Source organism: Rhinopithecus roxellana, chromosome 2 (genome assembly GCF_007565055.1).
Source record: "Rhinopithecus roxellana isolate Shanxi Qingling chromosome 2, ASM756505v1, whole genome shotgun sequence".
In the NCBI taxonomy this organism is placed as follows: Eukaryota; Metazoa; Chordata; class Mammalia; order Primates; family Cercopithecidae; genus Rhinopithecus; species Rhinopithecus roxellana.
In genome coordinates, this window is record NC_044550.1 from 76,282,624 (window position 1) to 76,310,610 (window position 27,987).

Below are 27,987 nucleotides of genomic sequence, written 5' to 3' on the forward strand. Positions count from 1 at the left end.
TCCATTTCCTAGATGACTTACTCAACCTGGCTGTTGGCATGAGACCTTAGTTCTTAGTCTCTCTGTAGAGTTTCTAGTTTCCGAAGACATGGTAGCTAATGATGACAGAGAAAGGCAGAAGCTACAACACCTTTTTAATGTTCTGTTCACCTGATATCACGCCATTACTTCCTTCATATTCTAATTGGTCAGAAGAGAGTCACCAAGCACAACCTATTTGAGGGGAGTAGAATGGAAGAATTTGTAGACATAATTTTAACTGTCGTTGTCTGCATTTTGGTTACGTTATCGTTTTGGGTTTTTTGTTTGTTTGTTTTAAATTTTAAGACAGGGTCTCACTCTGTCTTCCAGGCTAGAGTGCAGAGACTCAGTCATAGCTCATTGCAGCCTCAAACTCCTGGGTTCAGCCAGTCCCCCCACCTCAGCCTACCACGTAGGTAGGACTACAGGCACATGCCACTACACCCAACTAATTTAAAAATTCTTTGTGGAGGTGGGGTCTTGCTATGTTGCCCAGGCTGTTCTTAAACTCCTGAGCTCAAGTGATCCTCCTGCCTTGGCCTCCCAAAGTGCTGGGGTTACAGGCATGAGCCACCACGCCCAGCTTACATTATTCTTATATGCAAAATATAGTTAGCCTTTTCAAGGCTTTCAGAAGTCTATCCCATTGTAACATTAGCTTAAAGTTCAGAATCTTGTCATGTAAATCAGGTACAGGTACTGAAGCAGCTCCTTGAGTATAAGTGTTTTATTTTTTATTTTTAACCTTAAGTGTGGCTTTTCAATTATAGTTCTTTTAATATGAAATCCTGTGAACTAAAATTACAAGTTATTTATCAACTACACACCCAATATAAAATGAGACAGGCATAGGACAACCACTGTAGACATTATTAGGAGGCACACAGGAGTTACTGCGTCCATCTTCAAGTCCAGTGGGGCATGGCTTAATAGTTCTTTGATGAGGACCCAAGACTGGAATAATTTTCCGTGGCTCTTGGCCCTGCCCTCTGAGTTCCTGCTTCCACTTTCTGAATTATCCTTTTTTTCTTTTTGAAATTAACATTTGTTTGCAACTGAGTAGTTTTTCAGTATTCTTCCGGCCAGTAAAATGTTGTGAGTCTAAAGACCTCTTTTCACTTTGTGCTGTCGTTCTTTTCCATCCAGATTTACTATTTCTGCCCATAGAATAAACATCATGAATCTTTCATGAGTCTTACTGGAATCCACGTGTACCTTGAGCCTCTATGGAGGGGAGAACACCCTTAAGTTTCTTAGAAGTTTTATTGTTTGAGAGAATCTGTGAGTCATACTCTTAAAATTTTTAGAGAGCCTTTCTTCAGACTAACTAGTGAGGCACCACCATATTCTGAGTAACAAAAGATTGTAATGCCAAGCCATTTGCCTTTCCTCTTGACATATTTTCCTGAAAATTCCCTGGGTTTGATCTTTGCCCAGCAAGCCATTTCTGGAGAGACTCAGAGTTTTCAAAACCATCAAGCCCCTGTCTCTTTTCTTTAGTTTCTTTTTCCTCTTCCATTTTTCCTGGGCACTTTGCCTGAAAATCCCTTCAGTTAGTTAGTTAGCTCACTGAGTTCATTTGACACATTTTATAACACTGTTGCTAAACTTTCTGCTACTCTGTGGCTATAACATATCCTTCACTTCATTTTAAGGACTCACCTGTAGCCTCCTCCAAGTCTAGACTTCTAGGAATAGTCCAAGGCTCTTCCAACTTCCACTAAAGCCCTGCTCAAAGTGTCCACCTTTTGCAACTCCCTCACTCCAAAGTTACTCCCACATTTTAGGTTTTTGTTACAGCAGTATCTCGTTTTTAGACATTATTAGGAGGCACACAGGAGTTACTGCGTCCATCTTCAAGTCCAGTGGTCCAGGTACCAAAATTTATATTGTTTGTCTATTGCTGCAAAACAAATTACTCAAAAACATAGCACCTTTAAATAGCAACCATTTATTATCTGTTACTGTGTGTCAGGAATCCAGAAGTCACTTAGCTGTATGTTTCTGAAGACTCTGGGTCTCTCAGGCTGTTGAAGTCAAGATGTTGGCTGGGCACGGTGGTTCATGCCTGTAGTCCTAATGCTTTGGGAAGCTGAGGCGGGTGGGTTGCTTGAGTCTAGGAGTTCGAGACCAGCTTTGTCAACATAGTGAGACCCTGTCTCTATTTGTATTTTAAAAAAGAAAGTTGCCAGCTGGAGCATCTGAAGGATCGACTTGGCTTGGAGGATCTCCTTCCATGATGGCTTACTCTCATGGCCAGAGGCATCAGTTCTTGGCCACACATTGGTCTTTCCATAAGATTGATTGAGTTTCCTCATAATATAGGAGCTGGCGTCCTCTGAATGATCCAAGAGAAAGCAAGGAGGAACCTATAGACCATTTATGTCGTAATATTAATGTTATATACCTTGGTGGATAGTACATGTTATTCCTCACACATGAGTCACTAAATGTAGCCCATGTTTAAGGGAAGGGGAAATAGGGTCTGCCTTTTTAAAGGAAGAACTTGAGGGCATATTTTGAAATCACCCCAGTGGTAGTGTATTTTGGAACGACTTTTTTCATTTCTCAATATTAACAGATATTATCCAAATAAATACTAGATGAGCCTGTAGCTTTCAAGTTTGTTCCTTGAAATCAAAATAATATAAATTTTTCACTATATTGTAGCATATTTGTCAGTGATTTCCAGTCTTTTGAGACATTCGATAGTTTATACTTCTAGGGATATTGTTAATTTTCAATATTAAATTTTTAATTTACTGTAGAGTTTATTCATTTATTCTGTTAACAAATATTTGAGTGTTGTTTGTATGTTTCAGCATGCTGCTAGGCCATGAAAATAAAAAGGTTACAAATGACACAGGATCTCCTTTACCAGAGAGCTCATAGCTTAAAAGAGAGACAACTGTATAAACAAACTATTGTGACAAGCAAAATATATTAGCCGTAGTGGCAGCACAGAGAGAATGAATAATTGTTTGGCCAGGTTAGAGAAGGCATAATAAGAGAGCATAGTCCTCTGAAGCCATAGAGATATGCAACAGCTTGTTATATTCATAGATTGCAAATACTTTGATATTGCTGTTTAACTTGTATGTTTTGCTGTGATCATTTGTTTACATGCATATCCCATGTGGTTTCAAGACAGTTTTCTGAAGTGGTTCCATTGTTTCCTGTCTGATGTTGAACCATTAAAAGGCTACCTACTGCTGGGCGTGGTGGCTCGTGCCTGTAATCCCAGCACTTTGGGAGGCCGAGGCAGGTGGATCAGTGGGTCAGGAGTTTGAGACCAGCCTGACCAACATGGTGAAACCCCGTCTCTACTAAAAATACAAAAATTAGCCGGGCATGGTCACGTGTGCCTGTTAATCCCATCTACTCGGGAGGCTCAGGCAGGAGAATTGCTTGAACCTGGGAGGCAGAGGTTGCAGTAAGCCGATATTGTGCTACTGCACTCCAGCCTGGGTGACAGAGTGAGACTCTGTCTCAAAAATAAATAAATAAAAGGTCTATGTACATATAGGGACATTTACGTCCATACCATGCAACATTTTTTTTAATTTGTTTTTTGAGACAGAGTTTCACTCTTGTTTCCCAGGCTGGAGTGCAGTGGTGTGATCTTGGTTCACTGCAGCCTCTGCCTCCTGGGTTCAAGCAATTATGCTACTTCAGCCCCCTGAGTAGCAGCGATTACAGGCGCACACCACACCCCACTAATTTTTGTATTTGTAGTAGAGACGGGGTTTCACCATGTTGACCAGGCTGGTCTTGAACTCCTGACCTCAGGTCATCTGCCCACCCCGGCCTCCCAAAGTGCTGGGATTACAGGCATGAGACGCCATGCCCAGCCTCATGCAATATTTTTTAATGGGAGTTTGGTAATATCAAATAATACTTAAAATTACTAATCTGATTAACATGCTTGTTAATTTTATTAACTTATTGCCTGCAGCAAACATGTCTGACAAAGAGCTAAAGAAGTTACGTAATAAACAAAGAAGAGCTCAAAAGAAAGCCCAGATAGAAGAAGAGAAAAAAAATGCAGAAAAAGAAAAGCAGCAAAGAAATCAGAAAAAGAAGAAGGATGATGATGATGAGGAAATTGGAGGTCCAAAAGAAGAACTTATTCCAGAGAAATTGGCCAAGGTACTTAATAATAGTGTTTAGCACAGTTGAGTGACATTTTATGACCAGCTGTTGTCACTTTCATACTGCTTTATTTGATCAATGTGATTACAGATTTTAGAGTCAAAAATTATTTTATTTTTTAGTATTCTTTCTTTAATATTTTGTTTCTTATCGTGTTTCACGTTTAAAACTTGAGATAATGATCCTGTTCCAAAGTCATGTAGTATAGTATGGCGGAAAAAATTTTGGCTTTTGAGTCATTCTGATCTGGGTCCAGATGTTAGCTCTTATATTTTCACTGTGTGCCCTTTGGACACTTTGTCTAACCTCTCTGATGGTTTTTTCATCTATAAAATGGAACTAAGAAAATCCTTATTTAGGACTGGAGAAAAATATATATGTAAAGCATCTAGTGTCTGTTACAGTGGTAACGTGCAAGTTTTTATGTCTAGGCTAAATTGAGTTTGTTAAAAACTGAGGACTATATGTGTATCTCCCACTTACCTGTGTTGTCAGTTTACATTATTTCTTTTCTAACCTAAGGCCATAAATATTTTCCCCAGGCCAAAACGTGACCTGCTGGTTTTAACCATTAAGCTGAAACCAAGGTATTCATTGTCACATGAACCATTTTGATTAATAACATTCCTTTGTCCTTTCTTCTGACCCTAGACATCTTCCTGCTTTGTGTGAAAATAATTGCATAATTTGTTATGTTAAAGCAATATAGTAAGCAATCACCCCAGACTTTTAATTTTAGCCTCACCAGTAAGGAAAATTATAATGCCAAACAAATTATAAATTATAATGCCACCAAGGAAAATTATAATGCCAAACAAATAGAGTTGGAGAATATGTTTAGAATTCTGTTCACCAGAGCAGGTGGACAGTAATATCACATAGACATAGTAATATTGCTATGTGAAATATAGCCATGTGCCTATAGTTCCAACTGTGTTGGAGGCTGAGGTGGGAGGATCACTTGAATCTAGGAGTTTGAGGCTGCAGTAACGCTGTGAGCTATGATCATGCCTGTGAATATCCATTGCACTCCAGCCTGGGAGACATAGCAAGACTGTTCTTTAAAAAAAAAAAAAAAAAGAAAAATAGAGCGCGCACACACACACACGAAATATAGAAAAATCCAGTTGGATTCTACAAGGATTTATTGACATCTTTTTACAAATAATTGTATACCTGCTAGGAACAAACACAATACCTTTTTATTCTTGGGAATTTATTGGACGACTACACAGGGAAGCAAGAAAGCAAAGAAAATGGACCTTTCAGACCTCGGAGAATTTCAGTCATTCAGGGCATAGGACTTAAACTTTAGACCTTCCATCTTTATGCCCCTACTTTCTTTATTACTACTACTTATACCACCTTCACTGCCTGCCTGCTGCCGTCATCACTTTGGTCTACTTGCTTTTCCCTTTATCCCATGACTTTCCTTAATGACATTTTTCATTATACCTCTTCATGTTTTCATGTATTTCTTAAGGAGAGGATCTCTTTTGATTATTTAGTTACTGTCTAATAAAGAGTACACCTACAGAGCGGAATTCTTGTACTAGATTTCCTTAAAGACTATTAGGTTTTCCTTGTGTCCAGGGTGTCATAATTGCCTTCAAGCCAGACAACAACCTGTGGTCTAATTATTTGTAGTCATATAATTAGATTGTAGAGTCTGAGAACAAAGTAATGGCTACGAACAGTGCTTCTGACTGCTTTGTTTGGAAGAAGCTTAGTGAAAGGTACCCTTTTTCATGAACTGCTCCTCAGTACATATTATTCTTACCTGTTAGGTACATAAGACCTTTTTCTTCTTCAGCTGACTTCCTCCAAGATGCCTCTGTCTAAAAGCATCTATACTTACCAAGATCTTCAATGTGGTAACAATGTCAAATTATACCAAGCCATCATAATTAGGAGTGGCTTAGTAGGTTATTTTAAGAGCTGCCTGCCAAGTCTGGCTCTACAGTATATAGTGTCTCCCCCGCCCCTCAACCCCTCCTTTTTTTGGTGATCCTGTATTTCAGCTTTCTTCTATGTGGTAAATGGCAAATTTAGTGTCACCAGTTCAGGATAATATTCAGTCATGTGTCATTTAACAGGGATACATTCTGAGAAATGCATGCTTGGGTGATTTTGTTGCTTTCTGTTGTGTTTTTTGAGACAGGGTCTCACTTTGTCAACCTAGGCTGGAGTGCAGTGGCATGATCTTGGCTCACTGCAGCCTCTTCCTCCTGGCCTCAACTGATCCTCTCACGTCAGCCACCAGAGTAGCTGGCACTACAGGTGCTCACCACCACGCTTGGCTAATTTATTTTTATTTTTATGGAGATGGGATTCTACCATGTTGCCCAGGCTGGTCTCAAACTCTTGGGCTCAAGGGATCCACCCACCTCAGCCTCCCACAGTGCTGGGATTACAGGTTTGAGCTACCACACCCAGCTTGGGTGATTTTATTGTTATGTGAACATCATAGAGTGTATGTACACAAACCTCAATGGTAAAGTCTACTACACACTTAGGCTATATGGTATAGCTGATTGCTTCTAGGCTACAAACCTGTATAGTATGTTACTGTACTGAATACTGTAGGCAATTGTGATACATGGTAAGTAGGTGTGTTACTAAAATGCCCTAAAAATAGGGCATTATAATCTTATGGGACCATGTATACAGTTCATTGTTGACCAAAACATCGTTATGTAGCACATGACTATATAAAATAAAATCAGAGCATTATTAAATTAGCAGTAGTTCCAGTAAAGAAGGAGAAAAGGAAAATGGGAATTAGTAAGGTCAGCATTCAGTCAACTGAGTATAAATCTCAGGTCTTGGCAGAAGCTGTATCACTTGTTTCTCCAACTTACCATGAGGCATTAGTTGGTATTTATGAATTCCCTTTTGTAGCAGTCATCCTATGTTCCTCCTTGCCTTCACTCAGCTTTTTTTTTTTTTTTTTTTTTTTGAGACGCAATCTCACTCTGTCGCCCAGGCCGGAGTGCAGTAGCGTGATCTCAGCTCACTGCAAGACTCCGCCTCCCAGGTTCAAGTGATTCTCTTGCCTCAGCTTCTCTAGTAGTTGGGATTACAGGCACATGCCAGCACGCCCACTAATTGTTTTGTATTTTTTAGTAGAGACGGAGTTTCACCATGTTGGCCAGGCTGGTCTCGAACTCCTGACTTGAAGTGATATGCCCACCTCAGCTTCCCAAAGTGCTGGGATTGCAGGTGTGAGCCACCGTACCCAGCCTAGCATTTTTTTTCCCTGTTGTATATACACTTTTCCTTCCAAAGGCTGTGGTTCCTTAGTACAGTATTCTTTCTTTAAAAAGTTGAATCATTTTAAACTTTTTGTTGCTGTGCTGGGAGCTGCTATGCTAGAGAGATATACTCCTTTACAACATATCTAATATGAGGACTAGATTTCAAGTCAGTTTATAAATTTAAAAATTGCATATGATTAAAATTGCCCTTGGAAGTGTCTTAAATTGCCCATTAAGTACAGTGCAGTCTTATCCTACATGCATTTAACCTAAGTGAATTCAACTCTTCGTGACTGGATGTAATTTTTTCTTTAAGGGAGACAAAGAATAGTATGCATAATGATGGTTAATTCTATCCAGTATTTCTCTCAGTGAACGCTGGACCCCAACTGACTGTGAGATGGGAGGCATGACTGCCACAGTCCATTTCAGTTCTTTTGTGCTTATCTTGGTGTGAACATCTTGCTATGATGATTGTTAATTTGGTATTGAAAACATGGTTTTCATACACGTAATACAAAGTATTTATATTTTTATATCTGCCTTTCTTCAGCTTAAAGGATTTTCAAGGGATATTTTGACTTTTTTTTCCTGAAATACTGATTTTAGACTTGCATTTCTGATTACATGCTTCCATGTATATATAAAACCTTGTTCTGCACGATGTATGAGTAAATATAGAGTGTAAGATTTCTTGTGGTTATCTACGTATATTTAAACACTTAGATTTACCCTGACAAAGTCTTATCTATGAGAGGTAAACAGAGACTGAGACTACATATTGCAATATCAAACCCAACCCAGATCTCCTTTGGGGGAATATGTTCTTGTTTATTAAAGTTGGAGACAGAATTAATTTATCTGTTTCCTCTCTCCAAGTTCAAGTACTTGATTTAACTAAATATAAATACTTGTATTGATTCACCTGCCCTATAGTCCTTGTTTACCTTTGTAATAGCAGCCATATCTCTGTGATAGTAAATTACCCTGGTCAATACACTGACCCTCATTTCAATCTGTACCCTAGAGGCATGAGAGCATGATACAGCTAGGTGGCAGGTTTGGTTTCCAGTTCTCTGCCTTTCTCTGATACAAATATTTCTCCCCTTGTACCAGAAATTCCTATATAGTAGAATATGGAGTCATGGGAGCAAGAAGTAAAATATGTGCAAATGTGTGGGGAAGTCATACCTATGAGGGCCTTTATTTTCTCCTCTATCTCTTGGTTCCTGAATCCATAGTTATTAGAGTGACAGAGCCATATATTAATTTCTGGTTCTGGTTTAGAACATGTATCCTTCAAAAGAAAACATTCTGGCACTGGAGCTGGGCTTTTAATGGGTTATTTTATTGTCATGTAAGGCCAACTGCTTTACACACTAGGACATGGTGAATCCCATAGAATTCACTTCATTGCTTTTCTTTTTTTTGTTTTTAATGCAGTGAAACAATTTTCTTGCCCAGAAGCTGTTTTGGTGAAACCACAATTACTGTACTGACAGAGGCACATTGACCAGATATGCAAATTCATTTTCCATTAGGGTAAATTGTTACTGCCTCTGTGATGAGAGAAGGCAGATATAGAATCCAGATGTTCAGTGCCTTTCTGATAAATATGGTGGTGGTCTCCAGCCCTACCTGGGATAAGACAGGGAATAATCTTGTCTCAATATTCAGTCCAGGAGTAGAATAGTAGCACAATTGCATTATACCTGCCTTGTAATGATTACAAGTATATAATTACTATGACATTTATGTAATCAATAAAAAATTGGTAGGAACACAGTTCTATAAATATTAATATTTTAAAATGCCACCTCAATATTAATGTCATTTGAATAAATATGAATTCCTGTAGAATTTATAGAACAAAGCAAGACAGAATGGATAGTGTATGATTTTGAATAGCTTGATTATACTTCACTTTGTTTGAATTATAAAGAACATTCACTCATTCTGTCATGGTCTCTATAGTTTCCTTTGTACTTCTCCTATCCTAGTTCACATCTCTTCTTTTTTCCCCCTTGGCTATCTGACCTGTTTCTCTTTCTGTCTTTCTTTCTCTGGTTCTGTTTTATCTACTTCCTTCTTTTTGGATAGTTTCTATCCAGCAATAATATAGTATCTGGGGTTAAAAATCAGTTAAGAATTCTAGAATTCAAAATCCCCTTTGTTTAGGTTATGGGAGGTTAAAATATGACAGTATTTTTCTGGGTGACTGGTAAGTGGTTTTATTTTTAAAAAATAAGAATTTTTAGTAGAATAAAATCACATTCCCCAAGAACCTTACTTTCATTTGTATAATATCTTTTATTTTTGTTAGGTTGAAACTCCATTGGAAGAAGCTATTAAATTTTTAACACCGTTGAAGAACTTGGTGAAGAACAAGATAGAGACTCATCTTTTTGCCTTTGAGATTTACTTTAGGAAAGGTAGGCAATTAGGGTACAGTGGCCCTGATAAAACTGATCACTGTATTTCTTAGGTATAGTCACCCAACTGTGATAGCCTTACCACTGTACGATTATTTAGCAAATGCCAACACAGCTTTCTCAGAGAAATGCCTGCTATAAACAGAATGTGTAGGGAGATGTAGTGATACGATCACTTCTTTCAGGATATTAGAATCAATGATAGATGTACATACATAACTAGGATTCAGGTCAGATGTAATTACCATGTATATGGTTCAAAGAACTGATAATCGTGTGGATAAAATTAGTTAATACACAGAGCTTAGACCTAGTACCTGGTGTATAGTAAGCATTAAATAAATGTTAGCTATTATTAGCTATTGTTACAAATAGAAGATAAAATGTTGGGTCTGGATCTTGAGGGATGGATTATATTTCTAAAGGAAAAGATACATAGAAGGCAGGAGTATCTGTTAAGAAAACACAGGAGTATGTAAATAATGTTGAGGTTGTCTGAATTGCCTGGAGCAGGTAAAAGATAATGAAGGGTCTTGGTTTCCAGGTTTAGAATGCTTAGAATATATATATAGTAGATAATAAGATTTTAGAGTACTGAGTTAATATTATCCAAGTGGTTAATTGAAAAGAGTTCATCACAAAGGTGATGCATATTAAAGGAAAGGGAAACTGTTTAATAAGATCAAAGAGAAGGTTGTTGCGCTAAGCAATTTACCTACTAAAGGAAATTGAATAACATGGTACATCTTTATATGAGTATCCATTTAAAAAGTCATGTTTGGCTGGGCGCAGTGGCTCATGCCTGTAATCCCAGCACTTTGGGAGACTGAGGCAGGCGGATCACCTGAGGTCAGGAGTTTGACACCAGCCTGACCAACATGGAGAAACCTTGTCTCTACTAAAAATACAAAAAATAGACGGGTGTGGTGGCGCATGCCTATAATCCCAGCTACTCGGGAGGCTGAGGCAGGAGAATTGCTTGAACCTGGGAGGCAGAGGTTGTGTTGAGCCTAGATCATGCCATTGTACTCCAGCCTTGGCAACAAGAACAAAACTCCATCTCAAAAAAAAAAAAAAAAAAAAAAAAAAAAAAAAAAAAAAAAAAAAAAAGGTCATGTTGGCCGGGTGCGGTGGCTCAAGCCTGTAATCCCAGTGCTTTGGGAGGCCGAGACAGGTGGATCACAAGGTCAGGAGATCGAGACCATCCTGGCTAACACGGTGAAACCCCGTCTCTACTAAAAAATACAAAAAACTAGCCGGACGAGGTGTTGGGCACCTGTAGTCCCAGCTACTTGGGAGGCTGAGGCAGGAGAATGGCGTAAACCCGGGAGGTGGAGCTTGCAGTGAGCTGAGATCAGGCCACTGCGCTTCAGCCTGGACAACTGAGCAAGACTCTGTCTCAAAAAAAAAAAATAAAAGGTCATGTTTATCAAAAGTAAATGATGTTGGGGAAAAGTTGCTATATTATTCCAAAATAGGATACAGAACTGCCTATAAATTGAAATTTTATTAATATATTTACATAGGTGCTTAATATAGAAGTGGCTGGAAAGAAATGGATCAAAAGATAACAAATTGTCTCTTGATAGAATTTCGAGTGATTAAAATATTTACTGTATTTTTTACTTCCCACAATTACTATGTTATAATGTGGAAAATAAGTTTAATAAATAGTCCAATAATTTTCAAACTTTTAACAGTTAATACAACTCCCCCTTTAAAAAAAATTCTTAAATGGAACTCCAAAGTATAAAAATCAAAAGCTGCTCTACTTAAAGTAGGGAAGGGCAATCTAAAGCCCCATTCAGTTGGCTTCTTGGCTGTGTCCTAACTTCTAAAGGACCCCAGCATTTGGAACCCACTGCAGTTGTGTGAATTGGTAATGACAAAGGCATGACAGTATTTTTGGCTTTTTTAGTACTGGGGACAAGGGAAAGTTCATTAGGAGAAGAGACTGGGGTTTTGAACTTTGATATTGGGAAAATGGTACCAAATTAGGAAAGTTTTATCAAAGAGGTGGTTATAGATAAAACTTGGAAGTGGACTGAGTATTCAAGTGCAAATTTCCATTTAACAGGTGGAGATACTACTGAATCTTGGGAAATACAAGGAATGGGAGTGGGGATAGCATAGGGAAAGATCAGAGAATGACTGAAAATACAACCTTGGTAACTATTCTACTTTTAGAGGAGAAAGGAGGAGTCACAGATTGACAGGAGAGGAACAGTCAAACAGAAGGGAAGCTGTTTCACTTGTCACAAAATAAAAGAACACCTTCAAATATACACAATGGAATTTTCTAAGTAGTGGGAAAGGTTGCTTTATTTTGAAATTAAGGAGGTTAGGAAATGAAGGCACTTCAAATTTTTCTTTGCTTATATGTCATTAAATATTGCTAAATGCCACCTAAATTTTCTACATTTCACAAAAAACCCTTTTTCTTAAAGAATGTTATGTAAAAAATATTAACTAATGTTGCTAAATTTGAGGAAAATCGTTTGCCTCAATCATATGTTTGTGGTTCTGATGTGATTGACTCTAAATTTACTTTTTCTATTTGGGAAATCTTGGCCCTCCAAAGGAGGCCTCTTAACCAATGATCAAAATATATCTTACTTTCTCTTTTTATAGAAAAGTTTCTTTTGATGCTACAATCAGTAAAGAGGGCATTTGCTATTGATTCTAGTCATCCCTGGCTTCATGAGTGTATGATTCGTCTCTTTAGTACTGGTATGTTTTTGTTTTCCATTACTTAAGTATTTGATACAGTGGTTGATAGTGACGGTATAAGTGGTCTGTACAAGTTTATCATAAACCAAATGATTTTAAAGCTGTCGCATATTAAATTAGCTAAGGGAAAAGCAGGGCTATTTTCTTTATGATGAAGGTTTTTATTTTAAGGATACAAGTATTACCTGATTTTGACATAGAATTATTCAGTCCAGATATTTGAGAATCATCTTTGTTTCTGTTTCTAAAAAGTTACATGTAAGTTGAAATTTTGAACCATATTTCGTTATGTAAAACTTCTTAGTAAATTGTTTTAAAATTGAAGAATCTCTTTGAAATTGACTGTTTTCTCCTTATTTATCTGTATTGTAGATCTGAATTTGCATGAATTATATTTTCTTAGCACAATTCAAGTCATAACATTTTTTGTTACTTTAAAACAATTATCTGTCTTCAAATATTTTGGCAATCAGATCAATTAGTTTTATATTAGTTTTACTGTAAAGTAGAACTACAGAATTTTAGACCTTGAATGGTAGAATGTTACAGTAATTGTCTCTCATGTTATAGTGGGAAAAATCTGAGACCTTAAAAGATGACTTATTTTAGGTATCATAGATAGAAACTTAGTAACATAACAGTGACTACAGCCCACATCTTCATATTGTTCTTTCTACTGTAAAAACTGTAAATTTATAATAAAGTACTCCTGTAGTCAGGTCATATTGTTATTGTTTGGATTTTTAAGTGACTGGTGGGGGAGAAATAGAACCTTTAACAGAATAATCTATGGAATTTGGAAATAATATTAACTATCTCATTGCCAACTCCATACATTTAAAACTGAGGAAATTAAATCAGGCATCCCAGTCACCAAAAAAATGCTAAATTATCCCAATTGAGAACATCATTTTGGCTGGTGCAGTGGCTCACACCTGTAATCTCAGCATTTTGGGAGGCTGAGGTGGGTGGATCACTTGAGGTCAGGAGTTCGAGGCCAGTCTGACCAACATAGCGAACCCCCATCTCTACCAAAAAATACAAAAATTAGCCGGCCATGGTGGCACATGCCTGTAGTCCCAGCTGTTCAGGAGGATGGGGCAGGAGAATCGCTTGAACCTGCGAGGCAGAGGTGGCAGTGAGCTGAGATCACGCTACTGCACTCCAGCCTGGGCAACAGAGTGAGACTCCGTCTCAAAAAAAAAAAAACATCGTTTTGACTTTCAAGAAAGATAAGACTTAAATTATACTTACACTTGTCCAAAAAATAATTTGTGTTACAAAAACTGAATTGTAGAAGTATTTTTCCTCAATTTTTAAAAATTATGAAAGTAATATAACCATATTATAGAAAGTAAAAGAGAATTGGTGTATTTAGTAGTTTGTTTCTCTTTAGTTTTTTTTTGGGAGGGGAGTATAAAAAATAACTTTGCAATCATGGGTCAGAAAATTAAGGATATAAATAATAGTTTAAATTTATTCTCAGTTAAGATGGAGTATATGTAAAGTATTTTCAAAATGAAGCATTTTCAAAAATAACATACACACTGTTATATACTTTATACATATTTTCCTGAAAGGTAGTAAAATAAACCTAAATCCTTTTGAGTTAGATACTTTCTTTGGAAATACAAATTTAAAGTGACATATTTAAATGTATTTGCTTATAATCAGTATGTAGATCGATTAACATGAGTGTTTTCTTTCAACAGTTGGTTTCTGAAAATTAAAATACACATGCGTAGAATGATTAATAGTTAGAACTACTGAGTATCTATACTGGCTATTCCCATTGCTCTATGTGTTCAGCTGAAATCGTCATCACTTTACAAAGTGATCTAATTTTGACTGACTTTAGGCAATGAAATTAGGTTGTGATTATTTGCAGTGGTAAAGATCTGTCTCTCAAAGGCCTTTAAGAAGTTGGGTAGACCGCTTCATTGCCTTTATCAAAAATAAAGGCATACATGAAAATACAGATATCCAAATAGTAGCATCTTTGTTTTATACCCCAAGGGTTTCTTTAACTAAAATATTTGGTACTTTAAAAAAAATTTAATTTAGAAGTAATTTTTCAGGAATACATTTGTCATGTTAAGATACACTGCTGTAACTGCTTCTTTACAAAGAAACCCTCACAGACAGCTTTCTGGAGAGTATGGAGGAAAACAGTGCCTCCACACCTATTTCATCAGTTGTGGAAACTTTGCTGAATGAATATGGATTTTAGCATGATTACTGGCACCCTTCAAATCTCTAGAATATGTTGTTTTAAAACAATATTACTACTAAACGCCACATGCAATTATTTACCGTATAGGAGCACTGTCTTTTTCTTAGTATGAGAATGATTTAATACCCTTTGAAATTTTTTTTTGATTTTAAATTTTAAAGTTTTAGGACTTAAAACAATTAAATTATATTTCTGGTCAGTGCTAAGTAAAAGACAGGCGCTTATATATTCTATTTGTCTTATTATTTTCTTAAATGTTTATATCTCCTAAGTGCTTTTAAAATTAGCACTATTTGACTGCCTTGATCTACAGTGAAACTTAGGTTTTAAACTCATTTTTCTTTTATCTGCAGAGATTTTTTTTATACTTATGTATCTCTCCTCCAACCTTCTTTAATAATCAGATTTATTGTTTATTATTTAAACCTTGTTTAATACTTATTAAATTATTAATTAAATTTTTTATTTTTTTAAGCTTTGTTTTCTCATTTATTTTGCCATTTTGAGTTGTAATCACTTACTAGGTTGTGCTATAACCTAGTAGTGAACAGTTATTACCTCACACAAAATAAGAACATTTTCTACCCAAATTATTGACAATGCCAGCTAGCCTGAGAACCCTGCACAGTCCCTTTTGCTAAGAATCAGCCACCTTTTCATTGTGTGTTTTAACCATTGGTGCTTGCTTAATCTATTCGTTCTGTTAATAAGCTAATAGCATGAACCAAACATTCCAGTTTAAGATGTCAAAAGACCCAAATCAAAAGCGCCTTAGAAAAAGTTTTATTCCCCTTCTCGCCCATCAGTTATTACTTTTCCTTGATTCTCAAGACTTATTACTCTTTCGTGGAAGGTAATTGAGTTAGTAGGGGATTTTCTACTTTCCTGAGGCCTTGATGTTTTTTGTCAGTTTTATCACGTTCAAAGGCTTTTTAGAGTTTTTCTCCCCTGTCCACTAGTCTTTAGCAGTAAATGGACACCTGATAATCTGTGACATTTTCTTAAAGGTACACGTAAAATTTCATTACACAGAATTCCATAGGACATTCTGGGTTTTACTGCAGTAGAATTTTTTTATCCTTTTTGTAATTGATATTTTCCTGGAAGTTACAATTCTAGTTGTCTGTAACTGTAATTTCCAGGAAAATATCCAGAAAAGTTTAGGAGAAAATTAGTAGGTCTTAAATTTTTTGGAATCAGCTATTAGTGAAGTTATTTGCTTCTAATTTTGTAGAGTTTTTTTTTTTTTTCGCAGTTTTAATTTTTCTGGGAGATTGTTTAATCTGATTAAAACAAGTTAAAAAAGATAATGAAAACCATAAAAATCCCTTGCCTATCCCTCTCTTCATCAACTATGATACAAACTATGCAGATACTTTCTACATGTAAAGTATCCTGAAAGCTTTTCAGGCAAACCAACAAGGCCCATGTAAATAATTTTTATTGTACAGAAGATACATACTTTTTGAGATAATTAATGTTCATTGCAGTTGGCTGTAACCTATTTTAATAACTTTGCTTCCTGTTCTCTCTCTATTCCTGCTTCTTCACTGAAAAACAAGTGTTGAGAAATTGTCAAAACCAAGTTGAAAGTACAGCCATAAGTTAAGCTAAAGTATTTCACTATAGCTCATTTACTTGAACCACCCAGTTTTATAGAATAATAGAAGAAATGCTATTTAACCAACAAAGAGCATGTCAGTGAATTATTCAACTAATAATTATGTATAGAATATTTCACTTAGAAGATGTTTCCTACTGAGTTCATTATATTTTTTAAACTTAGATTAATGATCCATTGGCAGGATAGTGGGTCATTACCAGCACTGAGAAACCCAAAATCGAAATAGAATAGTGTAGAAAAAATCAGCATATGTTGCGCACAGTAAGTGTTCCGTGAAACTTTTGCTTCACATAAGGTATGGATATAGAATATGTATTTGTCTCAGTACAAATACCTGATTAAAGTGAAAATTTGAAAGCCATCACCATAGTTCCCAGCCATAAGGAAAATCTACTTAATGTTTTCACACTGTGATAAAAATAGTAACTATGATTTATTGACTACACCCCTATTACATAATTAGCACTTTCACACAGTAGCTTTTCCTTACTGTAAACCTTTTAGATTAGATATCACTCCAGTTTTATAGATCAAGAAATAGGTTCAGAGAGGTTATGACTTATCCAAGCCTGGATCCATACCGAAGTCTACTAACTTCAAAGCTCCAGACTCTCTATACCAAAATGATAATGAAACAAAGCATAACTTGGATTCAATCCAGAGGAATTAGGGTCTGCTTTCTCTAAATCCCAAGGCCTGGGAATATGATGACAACAGTGCATTTATTTATTTATTTATTTTATTTATTTATTTATTTTTTTTTGAGACGGAGTCTTGCTCTGCCGCCCAGGCTGGAGTGCAGTGGCCGGCTCTCAGCTCACTGCAAGCTCCGCCTCCTGGGTTCACGCCATTCTCCTGTCTCAGCCTCCCGAGTAGCTGGGACTACAGGCGCCCGCCTCGTCGCCCGGCTAGTTTTTTGTATTTTTTAGTAGAGACGGGGTTTCACCGTATTAGCCAGGATGGTCTCGATCTCCTGACCTCATGATCCGCCCGTCTCGGCCTCCCAAAGTGCTGGGATTACAGGCTTGAGCCACCGCGCCCGGCCTATTTATTTATTTAGAGACAGAGTCTCACTCTGTCACCCAGGCTGGAATGCAGTGGCATGAGCTTGGCTCACTGCAACCTCCGCTTCCCAGGTTCAAGCTGTTCTCCTGTCTCAGCCTCCTGAGTAGCTGGGACCACAGGCGCACACCACCATGCCAGGCTAATTTTTTTATTTTTAGCAGAGACGGGGTTTCGCCATGTTGGCCAGGCTGGTGTCGAACTCCTCATCTCAAGTGATCCACCCGCCTTGGCCTCCCAAAGTGTTGGGATTACAGGCGTGAGCCACCGTGCCCAGCCTATTTATTAACAGGAAAATGCTTTGGTGGTCGTTGGGAGTTTACTATATAGTGATAGCTCAGTTTACATAGTTTCTGAAATAAAGGTCAGTAACATCAACCATATTTTGTTTTGTTTTTAATTGAAACACATGTGCCTTACTTGGGTATAGAGGAAGATAGAAAGGGTGAGGAAAATTTGTTGTCTTCAGCATTACATAGTTGCTGTGATACTATTTACCCAGGTAGGTTGCTGCTTTGCAGACCTTAAGGTTGAGGGGGGCAGCTCTAGGGGTTTAGAAGGCTGTGAAACTACATGTTTTTTCATCTACTTTGCTTATAGTTCCTTTTTGGAAATGAATCTTGTGTTAATAAAATTCTTTGAATGCCTTTAGAACACTAGATTGTTCTGCTGACATATATTCTTTTAAATGTATATTGCTGGGCATGATGGTTCATGCCTAACAATCCCAACACTTGGGGAGGCCAAGGCAAACAGATCTCTTGAGCCCAGGAGTTTGAGACCAGCCTGGGCAACATGGCGAAACCCCATCTCTACAAAAAAAATAGAAAAGTTATCTGGACATGGTAGCTTGCACCTGTGGTTCCAGCTTCTCAGGAGGCTGAGGTGGGCAGATCACTGAAGCCTGGGAGGTTCAGGCTGCAGTGAGGCATGATTGTGCCACTGCACTCCATCTTGGGTGGCAGTAATCGATCAATCAGTCCATTTATATAGGTAAGCTCTTTTTGCAAATGTTAAATTATCAGCAGATTGTTTTTGTATATAATTGCCGTGTTTCATTGGCCTCATCATTAATTTAACTCCTACAGGCCGGGTGTGGTGGTGCACACCTGAAGTACAAGCTACTTGGGGGCTGAAGTGGGAGGATTGCATGAGCCTGGAAGGTTGAGGCTACAGTGAGCCATGGTTGTGCCACTGTACTCCAGCCTGGGTGATAGAGCAAGACCCTGTCTCAGACATAAACAAAAACAAACTTTTGTAAACTTTATCAGAGTATTCAACTGCTAAGATTTTATTTGTAATTTATTCAGCAGTGTGTGAAAGTAAAGATTTACCTGATACAGTTAGAACAGTATTAAAACAAGAAATGAATCGTCTTTTTGGAGCAACGAATCCAAAGAATTTTAATGAAACTTTTCTGAAAAGGAATTCTGATTCATTGCCACACAGATTATCAGGTAATCACTTTATTTTATCCTTTCTTAGCCTTCTAAAACAACTTCAGTAATTTTAATGAATCAACAATAATATAAGGTACACATTTTTAGAATGGAGGTGGCAATGTGTATATGTTACATTTTGATCCTATGAAAACAAGCAGCTTAAGTAAGCTTCCTAAGCTGGTCACAGTGGCACATACAGGTAGTCCCAGCTACTCAGGAGGCTGAAGCAGAAGGATCACTTGAGCCCAGGAGTTTGAGACCAGTCTGGGCAACATAATGAGACCCTGCTTCAAAGCAAAACAAAAACAAACACACACACACACACACACACACACACACGCTTTCTATACATTTTTAAATTTCTTATGGCAAAATAATGACTACAAATCAAGGTCAGTAGCCTCTTCTGGTTCAGCATTGGCATTACAAAGAAGCAGGTGTAACTGAACTTGAATGTATATCATAAAATGAAGGTAGAGCTTTCTTTAATTTCTTCTTTCATCTTTGGGGTCTTAAAATTCACTCAGATAGGACCATCCTCTTCCATTTCTCATTCTTATGTAGGTATCAGACTTGACAATGCTGAACACCTGAAATTATCTTCACAGTTTGTGAGAAACCTAAGGCAAAGGTCTGTGCCAGTGAGCCAAAATCTGACCTTTATGGGACCACATAGGTAGTACTTTTCAAATACCTAGCTTAAGCCCAGCAGCTTTGTATGTCTTTGTGGAATCCTGAATTCAGCATTTTGGCTCACACTGTCAAGACAGGATAGTCCCCCAACCTCCAAATTATTCTGCTTATTTCAGAAAGAAGACTGTCATGGTCCCACCACAAAAATACAAGTATTATTAGAATGCTTGTGTTTCTTCATAGTCTCCTTTACTGTGCATGTTTTGCATATACATTCTATTTTATTGGGTAGATATATGTGGTAAAACTCTATCATTCTCTTACTTTGGATGGTTAAGCTAATCCCCTTAGAATTATTATTTTTTGAATAACAGTGTCTCAAGTAGTTGTTCCCATTCTTCTAATAAAGTGGCACACCCTTGGTGCACATGTATCTTGTTTGCCTTTTATATTTAAATAAGTAGAGGATAAGATGTTGGTTTTACCTTGAAATAAATTTCCCATTTCCCTCTCATTTAGCTGCCAAAATGGTATATTATTTAGATCCTTCTAGTCAGAAGCGAGCTATAGAGTTGGCAACAACACTTGATGAATCTCTCACTAACAGAAACCTCCAGGTAAACAGTTTTTCATAATCTCTCTGTAAGAATACTGAACTACTTTTTTCACCAATGGAAATAATTGGTTATTTATACACACTGTTCTTTAAATCATTATGAATCTGGGTCAGAAACAACTTAACTTAAAATTTATTTAGGCTACTTGGTATTCAGTAACTAGTTTCACATCTGTAGCTTGGAATAACTTTTTAAGAAATATGTTTTAATAAAATCATATATATATTCCATAGTCATTTTTGGATTTCACCTCATATCTGCATTTCTGAGCAAGCAGTGGTCTCAGTGAAGATTCTAACATGTTTAAGATGTATTTCGGCTAGGCGTTGTTGTTCATGGCCTGTAATCCCAGCACTTTGGTAGGCCGAAGTGGGCAGATCACTTGAGCTCATGAGTTCAAGACAAGCCAGGGCAACATAGTGAGACCCCCATCTCTTAAAAAAAAAAATCAGTCAGATGTGGTGGCACTGTATTGCCAGCTACTTGGGGGACTGAGATTTGAGGATCACTTGAACCTGAAAGGTTGGAGCTGCAGTGAGCTGTGATTGTGTCACTGTACTCCAGTATGGACAACAGGGCAAGACCCTTTCTCAAAATAAAGATAGATGTATTTACTAGGGGCTAAATAAAAATACTTATTTTGTAACTTGTAATACAATATGAGATTAAATTAAATAAAAGTTAATATGGGTATATTGTAAAATACTGTAGTTTAAACTAGAAACAAATGGATAGCTACCTCATGTTATAATTTGCCAGATAAACATGTATATGCTGAAAGACAGTTATTAATAAATATATTCATATAATAGCAAATTGAAGGCAGTATCTTTAAGAAAGAAAAATTAGACTTGTTAGTTGTACCATTTAGATTAGAACCTGGATTTAAAATTCTAACCTAGGTCCTTTGTAACCTGGATTTAAGTTGTTTTGTAACCTGGCAAAGTTTGTAGGGATTTTTGTATCTGGAAACTAAGTAGCATTTTCTAAGTGAAAATACTAAGAAAGCAAATAGGAGAAATGCAAGTCAACATGAATCAACAAAAAAGATAAGAAGCAGACTTACTTAGGGGTTTGGTTGAAAGAATTACTCGTTTTCATGAATTTTTCTTGCAAATAATCATTTCATGTTTGAGACACTCTTCTGCTTAGTTATTGGATGTGCCTTAAGATGCTCTTTAATTTGAACACAAGGTTGAATACAGTGTTTGAGTTTGCTAGCTGGTTCTAAGCTTTCAAAAATATTAAAAGGCATATGTGCAGTAATTGATACTGGCATTGTAAATCTAGATGTTTATACCCAGGGCCAGGCTAGGCTGAGGTAACATTGCTGCCTAAGGTCATTCACATGCTGAGAGTGAGTGACTTTTTAAATATAGCACCCTGTATACCTTGCCTGCCTCACCATAGTCCCATTCCTGTTTCTACAGTCATCCCTGCTTAGCCTTTTGTATAAATCCTGCAATTCTGGAGAAATGGTTAAATTAGCCCTTGAAGAACATTCTAATAGAATGTATATCCAGGAGTAAATAGCTAAATATGTGTATTTATTTCTTATTTTAGAAATCTCTTGCTGTTGAAATGTCTAATAAATTCACAGTAAGAACCTTTTTTTGACCAGTTATAACATGACTTGTTTTCTTTCCTTAGACATGTATGGAGGTATTGGAAGCCTTGTGTGATGGTAGCCTAGGAGACTGTAAAGAAGCTGCTGAAGTTTATAGAGCAAATTGTCATAAGCTTTTTCCTTATGCTTTGGCTTTCATGCCTCCTGGATATGAAGAGGATATGAAGATCACAGTTAATGGAGATAGTTCTGCAGAAGCTGAAGAACTGGCCAATGAAATTTGAACATCACTAAACAAGCAAATGGAATGACTTTGGACCATATCTAGTATATAATATTTTTGTCACGCACCTGCTGCATTGCTCTAACTTACACAGAATGAGAGGAGTAAATGTTCTTGCCTTCAAATAGTGTTTTACGTTTTTTATCCTGCTGAAAAAGTATATATAAAATATCTAACATTACAGGATAGAGGTTCAGTTTCTTAAAAAATTAAAGCTGCTAAAATTGAGTGGTTAAAAAAGATACCTTATCCTATTCCTACCCACCCACCCATGTTTTTAAACTAATTTATATAAAATCTGGAGGCTGTTACAGCTAACAAAGCAGGTGTGTGGCAGAAATATTACTTTAAATTTGTCTTGTGAGATTTTACTATATCTCAGACAGCATAAATGCTGTTTTAGCACTGGATTCTTTCACTGAGCACAAAGAGTTGTTGGGGCTTTAGCATCTGACTGATTTTGTTACGGGGTTGATTCTGACCATAGGAAGTATGCAATGTGAATCACTATTTACAGAGAAACCTACAACAGATGCTTGATGTTGTAGAAACTGGGACATATAGATACCAAGCAAAATTATAAGAAACCTATAAGGTGTTCAATACGCTTGTGTTTCCAAAATTCACTGTACATGATCAGTTTGGTGTTCTTGTACCACAGTTTTTAACTGAAGGAACCAGTTGTAACAGTCTCAATTTTAACTAAAACTTGAAGAACTAAAACAACAATGCAAACCTTTCAGCATTGTTTGGCCAAACTTGTTAAAACTGTAATGCAAGAACCAAATGCACTGTGATGTGGCACCAACTAATTAGCAAGCATGAATTTTTCACCCAAGAGTGAAAAAAGGAAAATCTACCATGGCTTGAAGTTAAACAGCAGAACTCCTGACTACCATTCTATGACTGATCAAAAGACTAATAGTTAAAAACCTCAGCAGGCCTTGTTCACGATATGCAGAAAAAAAAGTGCTGCAGTTTAGATACCTCTGGAATTTTTCCACAGTGTCACAGGTTTGTAATACTTGAAGCCCTACATTTCTAAGAATATATTTCTTGCTCAGTCGTTTCAGGCAAGCCCAAGACTTTGTAATTTTTAAAGGGCCCAAGATTTTTTTTTTTTTTTTCCAAATAACAGACCAGCTTCTTTTTCTTGCAGTTACAGATGTAATTTCCTTTTTGTTGTCAAACATAAGGTACCAAATATGATGCAATAAATTGTTTTGAAAAACAGTTGTGTGAATATTTCAACTAATCTGTGTTGGGCTTCTGTGAAATAGACAGGTGGAAACAGAGGTGCAAGCCAGAGGCAATGTAATAATGCTGTAAGGCTAGTGCAGATGGGAACTTTTTAGAAGGGGTTAAGTGCTGGTGTCAGGGAAATTCCATAATGAAGTAGAATGCTGCTCCTGCATTAAGATTTCATTGAGGGCAAGGATGGTGGCAGGTACTATGAATGTAACTCATAATTTAAAAGGAAAACTAAAAACTATTTCGATTGGGAAAATGAGCCTTAATTTGTTAAACCTATACACTGAGAACTAGCCTCAGGCTTAATATTCTCATTGCATTTGCAAGATCTGAGCAAATAAGATTAAGTAAAATGAATCAACTGTATATATAATTGACCTTTTTGTGGAACATGTAGTTTATAGAAAGTATACTCTAAAGGGAATTTGCCGAAGACCTTTTACTGACTGAACAGTTGTGCTACAATCAACCTTTCATAGTACATGACCTGCATTCCACATCCCAGTCTAACAGTTCAGTAGTGATGTAAAGAGAAGTACAAACTGAACTCCAGTGCTTCGTTATGTTTTATTAACTGGCCCTGTCTCAGGAACATCTTAACAGATGGCAAAAAAAAAAAAACTTTTTTTCAACTCCTATGAGTGGTAACTGAAGTTTTTATTGTTGGGAAAGAACACTAGTCCTACCTCTGCCACTAATGAGGTGTTTGGAGGAGGTACCAGCCATATAATAGGGGGTGTATGTGTGAATTTTGTTTAAACTCTACTGTATATTGAAATGAAATTCATCTATTTGTCTTGACAATGTTCAAATGATGTAGATTGTCTCAGAATGAATATTCATAAGTACTCAGAACTCTTAAGATGCAGATGCCACCCGCAAGGAACTAAATTCCTAACATGTATATTGTATTCCAACCCAATTTTACTGGAACTATTGAATAAATCTTTTATTTTCTTTCAGGTTTACTTGATAGTGGATACATTGGTGTCAGAGGACCTTGACTGGGTTCATTTTATGTCCAGACATCACCCCTGAAACACTGTACTGTACTACCTTGCTCTGAGTAGTATCAACTGGATCGTCTCATATTTGCCTCATTCATCCTATTAATTTCAAATGATACTGTGGGGGAAAAACAGGGTTAGAAAAACAAGTGGAAAAAATGGAGTGATGTTGTAATCTAAACAAGTGCCTTATGTTTATTGCTAAGAACTGGTGTTACCAACCCTTTTGAGAAGAAAGGGTCTCTTGACCTGTATTAACATAGGAAAGTAAAGTTCTTTTTGTTTTTCTTTATATTCAGCTACTCTTGTCATTTCTCGTTGAAAAACTAAAATCTGACTAGGTTAGTTTACTCAGCTTTAATTAGATAGTTGAGTCATATATTTTCAACATTTTTCTGTATCTTATTTATTATGCACAAAAATAAAGTGTGATCTCTAATAGCATGGCTAAAGGTAATGCCAATATTAGTGAATAGCTTTGCTGTGGGCTCTATCAGGCCCTTGTTTTCCACAGTGTTGTTTGTACTCCCATGTTGTATTGTATTAGAGCTGTGAAATGAAAGCTGTGACTTTATGAAGAGATAAAAAAAAGTGTGGTCCAGATTCAGGTAGGTTGTGATAAGTTCAGGGAAGTCTTTTGTACAATTTCTAAGAATATTTCAGTTACCATGTATAGTATTTGCGAAAAGCTGTAACATCAAATATTGGACTTTGTTGCAAGAGAGGTATATACTGGTGTCAGATAATTAAAGCCTTAAATTTTGAAATGAATCTTTGAGAATTCAAAGAAAGACTGATCTTTCAGATAGAAGGCAGTCTTTCTATTACAGCCCATGCCCCACTTCTTTATAGACAAAGTTTCATGATACCATTCTGCTATCATCTAAACTTTGCTGAACTATACTACCAACCTACATTAAAAACAAAGTCCCATGCAATGACTGTGTTAAACTATAGTGAGCAGAAACTTAAATTTTGTTCTAATTTTGATGGTTGAAAAATTTCAACCTGTAGCAATAAAACATTTTTGGAAAAGATTACTGAATTGCACTTTTACCTTTCAGTATGCAATCTGAGATGGATGTTGAAATTAAAATACTGGTAATGTGCAGGAGGTTCTGGAGAAAATAATGCTGGTATTTTTGTTTTGTTTTGTTTTTGAGACGGAGTTTCGCTCCTGCTGCCCAGGCTGGAGTGCAATGGCGCGATCTCGGCTCACCGCAACCTCTGCATCCCAGGTTCAAGTGATTCTCCTGCCTCAGCCTCCAGAGTAGCTGGGGCTACAGCCATGCGTCACCACGCCCGGCTAATTTTGTATTTTTAGTAGAGACAAAGTTTCTCCCTGTTGGTCAGGCTGATCTCGAACTCCCGACCTCAGGTGATCTGCCCACCTCAGCTTCCCAAGATGCTGGGATTACAGGTGTGAGCCACAGCACCCAGCCAATAATGCTGTTTTAATAAATCAGAAGAGTATCTTTTATGTGCTATCTTGGTTATATAGTATATTCAAACCAGCTGCCTCCATCAGGACACACCCCCTCTTTTGTTGATGTTTTGTTATAGAGAGGGGATCTCACTATGTTGGCCAGGCTTATTGATTGCAAACTCCTGGCTTCAAGCAATCCTCCCACCTCAGCCTCCTGAACAGCTGCGATTATAGGAACAAGCTACCATGCCCAGCTTAGGACACACCCCCTTTTATGAAGATATATTAAAAGTAGGGAGAGGGAGCAGCATATTATAGGAAAGAAGATCTAAAAGTTTCTAGCGCCTCAGTTTATCCAGTTGCCTTTGAAACAATGCTGTCTTGGGATTGTAACCAGAAGAAAGAAAAAAACTGGTACTATATAAATTAGAACTTTTACTAACTTGTAGTCTTAAATTCTATGTGCCAAAACCAAAATACAGACTTTGATTCAAGGGTGCTTATACCAAAAGTAAAGTTGATACTTGGCAATCTAATAAAACTATACTGTGGTTCTTACATTTTAAAAATTAGGCCTTTGTCCCTAGTTTAAGGGTCTGCATTATCTAATAAAAGTGGTATAATTCTTCCTAACTGAAAAAAAGTTGGTGGTGGTGAAGATGTGATGGAAAATTTTCTCTGTGATATAAAGGTTCCTGCTGTTGCTAAATCTTCAACTAGGTCTCAATAAGTACAAATTACCCTCTCAATTAGAAACAAGGTAGGAAGTGAAGGGATTTTTGGAGTGTGTTCTGGATCCCAAGGCTTGCTTTCTGCTAATAATTACATTTATCTTCCAATTTAGTTACCGTGCATTGTCTAACAAAAACAAGAAGCCTCTCTTCTTACTCTATGGCTGTCTTCCCAATCTACCATGGTTTCCCAACTTTGGGCTTTTATAAGTACTGCTTGTTTACTTTGATCTGCAAGTTTACCAGGTTCATTGTCCCATGCTTAATGCCTTATCACAAATGGGATAGGAACTGGTTTCTTTCTAAAGTGATCTTCCAAAGCTATCTGATATTTCTTTATCAGTAGTGAAAAATTAAATTGGCTGCCACTTCTCATCTCTTTTCGAACTACTTATTTGCCTTCGAGTAATCATACTGTCACTTGGTATCTTTAAAAATGAAAAGGGAACCATTTAAAGAAGTAGATAATAACAAACCTGTCTCTTAGATTCTTCCCTTTCCTTTCAAGTTCTGAACTCTAGAGTACTAAATACTAATTCATTCCTTCAGTGACTTAATACATTTACTATGCATTAACAGTAAAAGTATTTAGAAACATATTTAGCATTATTGTACAACTTTGTTCAGGAGTTCATAGAAAAGGACCTAAGAATAAGCCAATTACTTCACTTACACCTTTTTATAAACAGTTTTAGTTAAAAGCTTACTTGGTATTTCAAGCATTCCATTTCATGTCGCATTTTTCATTCGCCTGCCAGGATGCTTTTTATTTGAGAGAAATATCCATTTATGATATGAAATTAAATGTTTCAGACTCATCCGTTTTTAATATGATGTATGAAATCTTAAGGGTTTATCCTGGGTACATTGTGGTATAAAGGTATAGCGACTACGACAGTATATACAGATTGTATAATAGCTGTAAAAGACTATTAACTTTTAGGTCACCTCAAGGCCACAATTTTTTATCCTTTATCTGTTGATGTAGAATATTCCCATTCATCTTCTTGTCCTTCTCTGTTGTTCTTAAGGAATTCCTTCAAAATACTATCGATCCATTATTGTGTATATATGCTAGGAATATATTTCTCACATCTAAATTTTGCTTTTTTCCTATAGTTTGTCAGAGGAATGGCTGTGAATGGATGCCTGGAAGAACCATCCTCTAAATTTCTCAGTTGCCTGTTCTTTGTGGCATTGGTTGGCAGTGAATCTACTCATCCTTTATGTCTTTAGCAACCAGCCACCCAGGTAACATCATGCCACTGGAACTAAGTTACTACAAGGATTGTCACTCAGTTTTTCATCTTTCAGACAGTATAAGGATACTAGTAACATACACACCTACTAGAAGGCTCTGTTTTTTGTAGCCCAGTATCTCCACTTTTAATCATTACAAGTAAGAAGACAAAAGGTAGGGATATGCGATGATTCTTTCTGGACACTGGGCTCACAGTGTCCATCACAACAAATAGCTGTGACCCACAGTTAATCTCTACTGAGGCTAGGCAGTTGAATC

General features: G+C 36.9%; 1 protein-coding gene across 2 annotated transcripts in view; it reads left to right on the top strand.

Annotated features, from left to right (window-relative positions):
- Nucleotides 1-24,605, top strand: part of NAA15 (N(alpha)-acetyltransferase 15, NatA auxiliary subunit) — a 91,487-nt gene extending 66,882 nt beyond the window's left edge. Inside the window, exons 15-20 of one of the 2 annotated variants that reach the window (XM_010353481.2) lie at nt 3,977-4,170; nt 9,754-9,862; nt 12,494-12,592; nt 18,822-18,968; nt 20,106-20,203; nt 21,854-24,605. In XM_010353481.2, coding sequence (XP_010351783.1) covers nt 3,977-4,170; nt 9,754-9,862; nt 12,494-12,592; nt 18,822-18,968; nt 20,106-20,203; nt 21,854-22,054 — 848 coding nt within the window. In that variant the 3' untranslated portion in view covers nt 22,055-24,605. The remainder of the gene's footprint in view (nt 1-3,976; nt 4,171-9,753; nt 9,863-12,493; nt 12,593-18,821; nt 18,969-20,105; nt 20,204-21,853) is intronic. The other variant, XM_010353482.2, reaches the window with a different exon arrangement.
- The last annotated feature ends 3,382 nt before the right edge of the window (nt 24,606-27,987 follow it).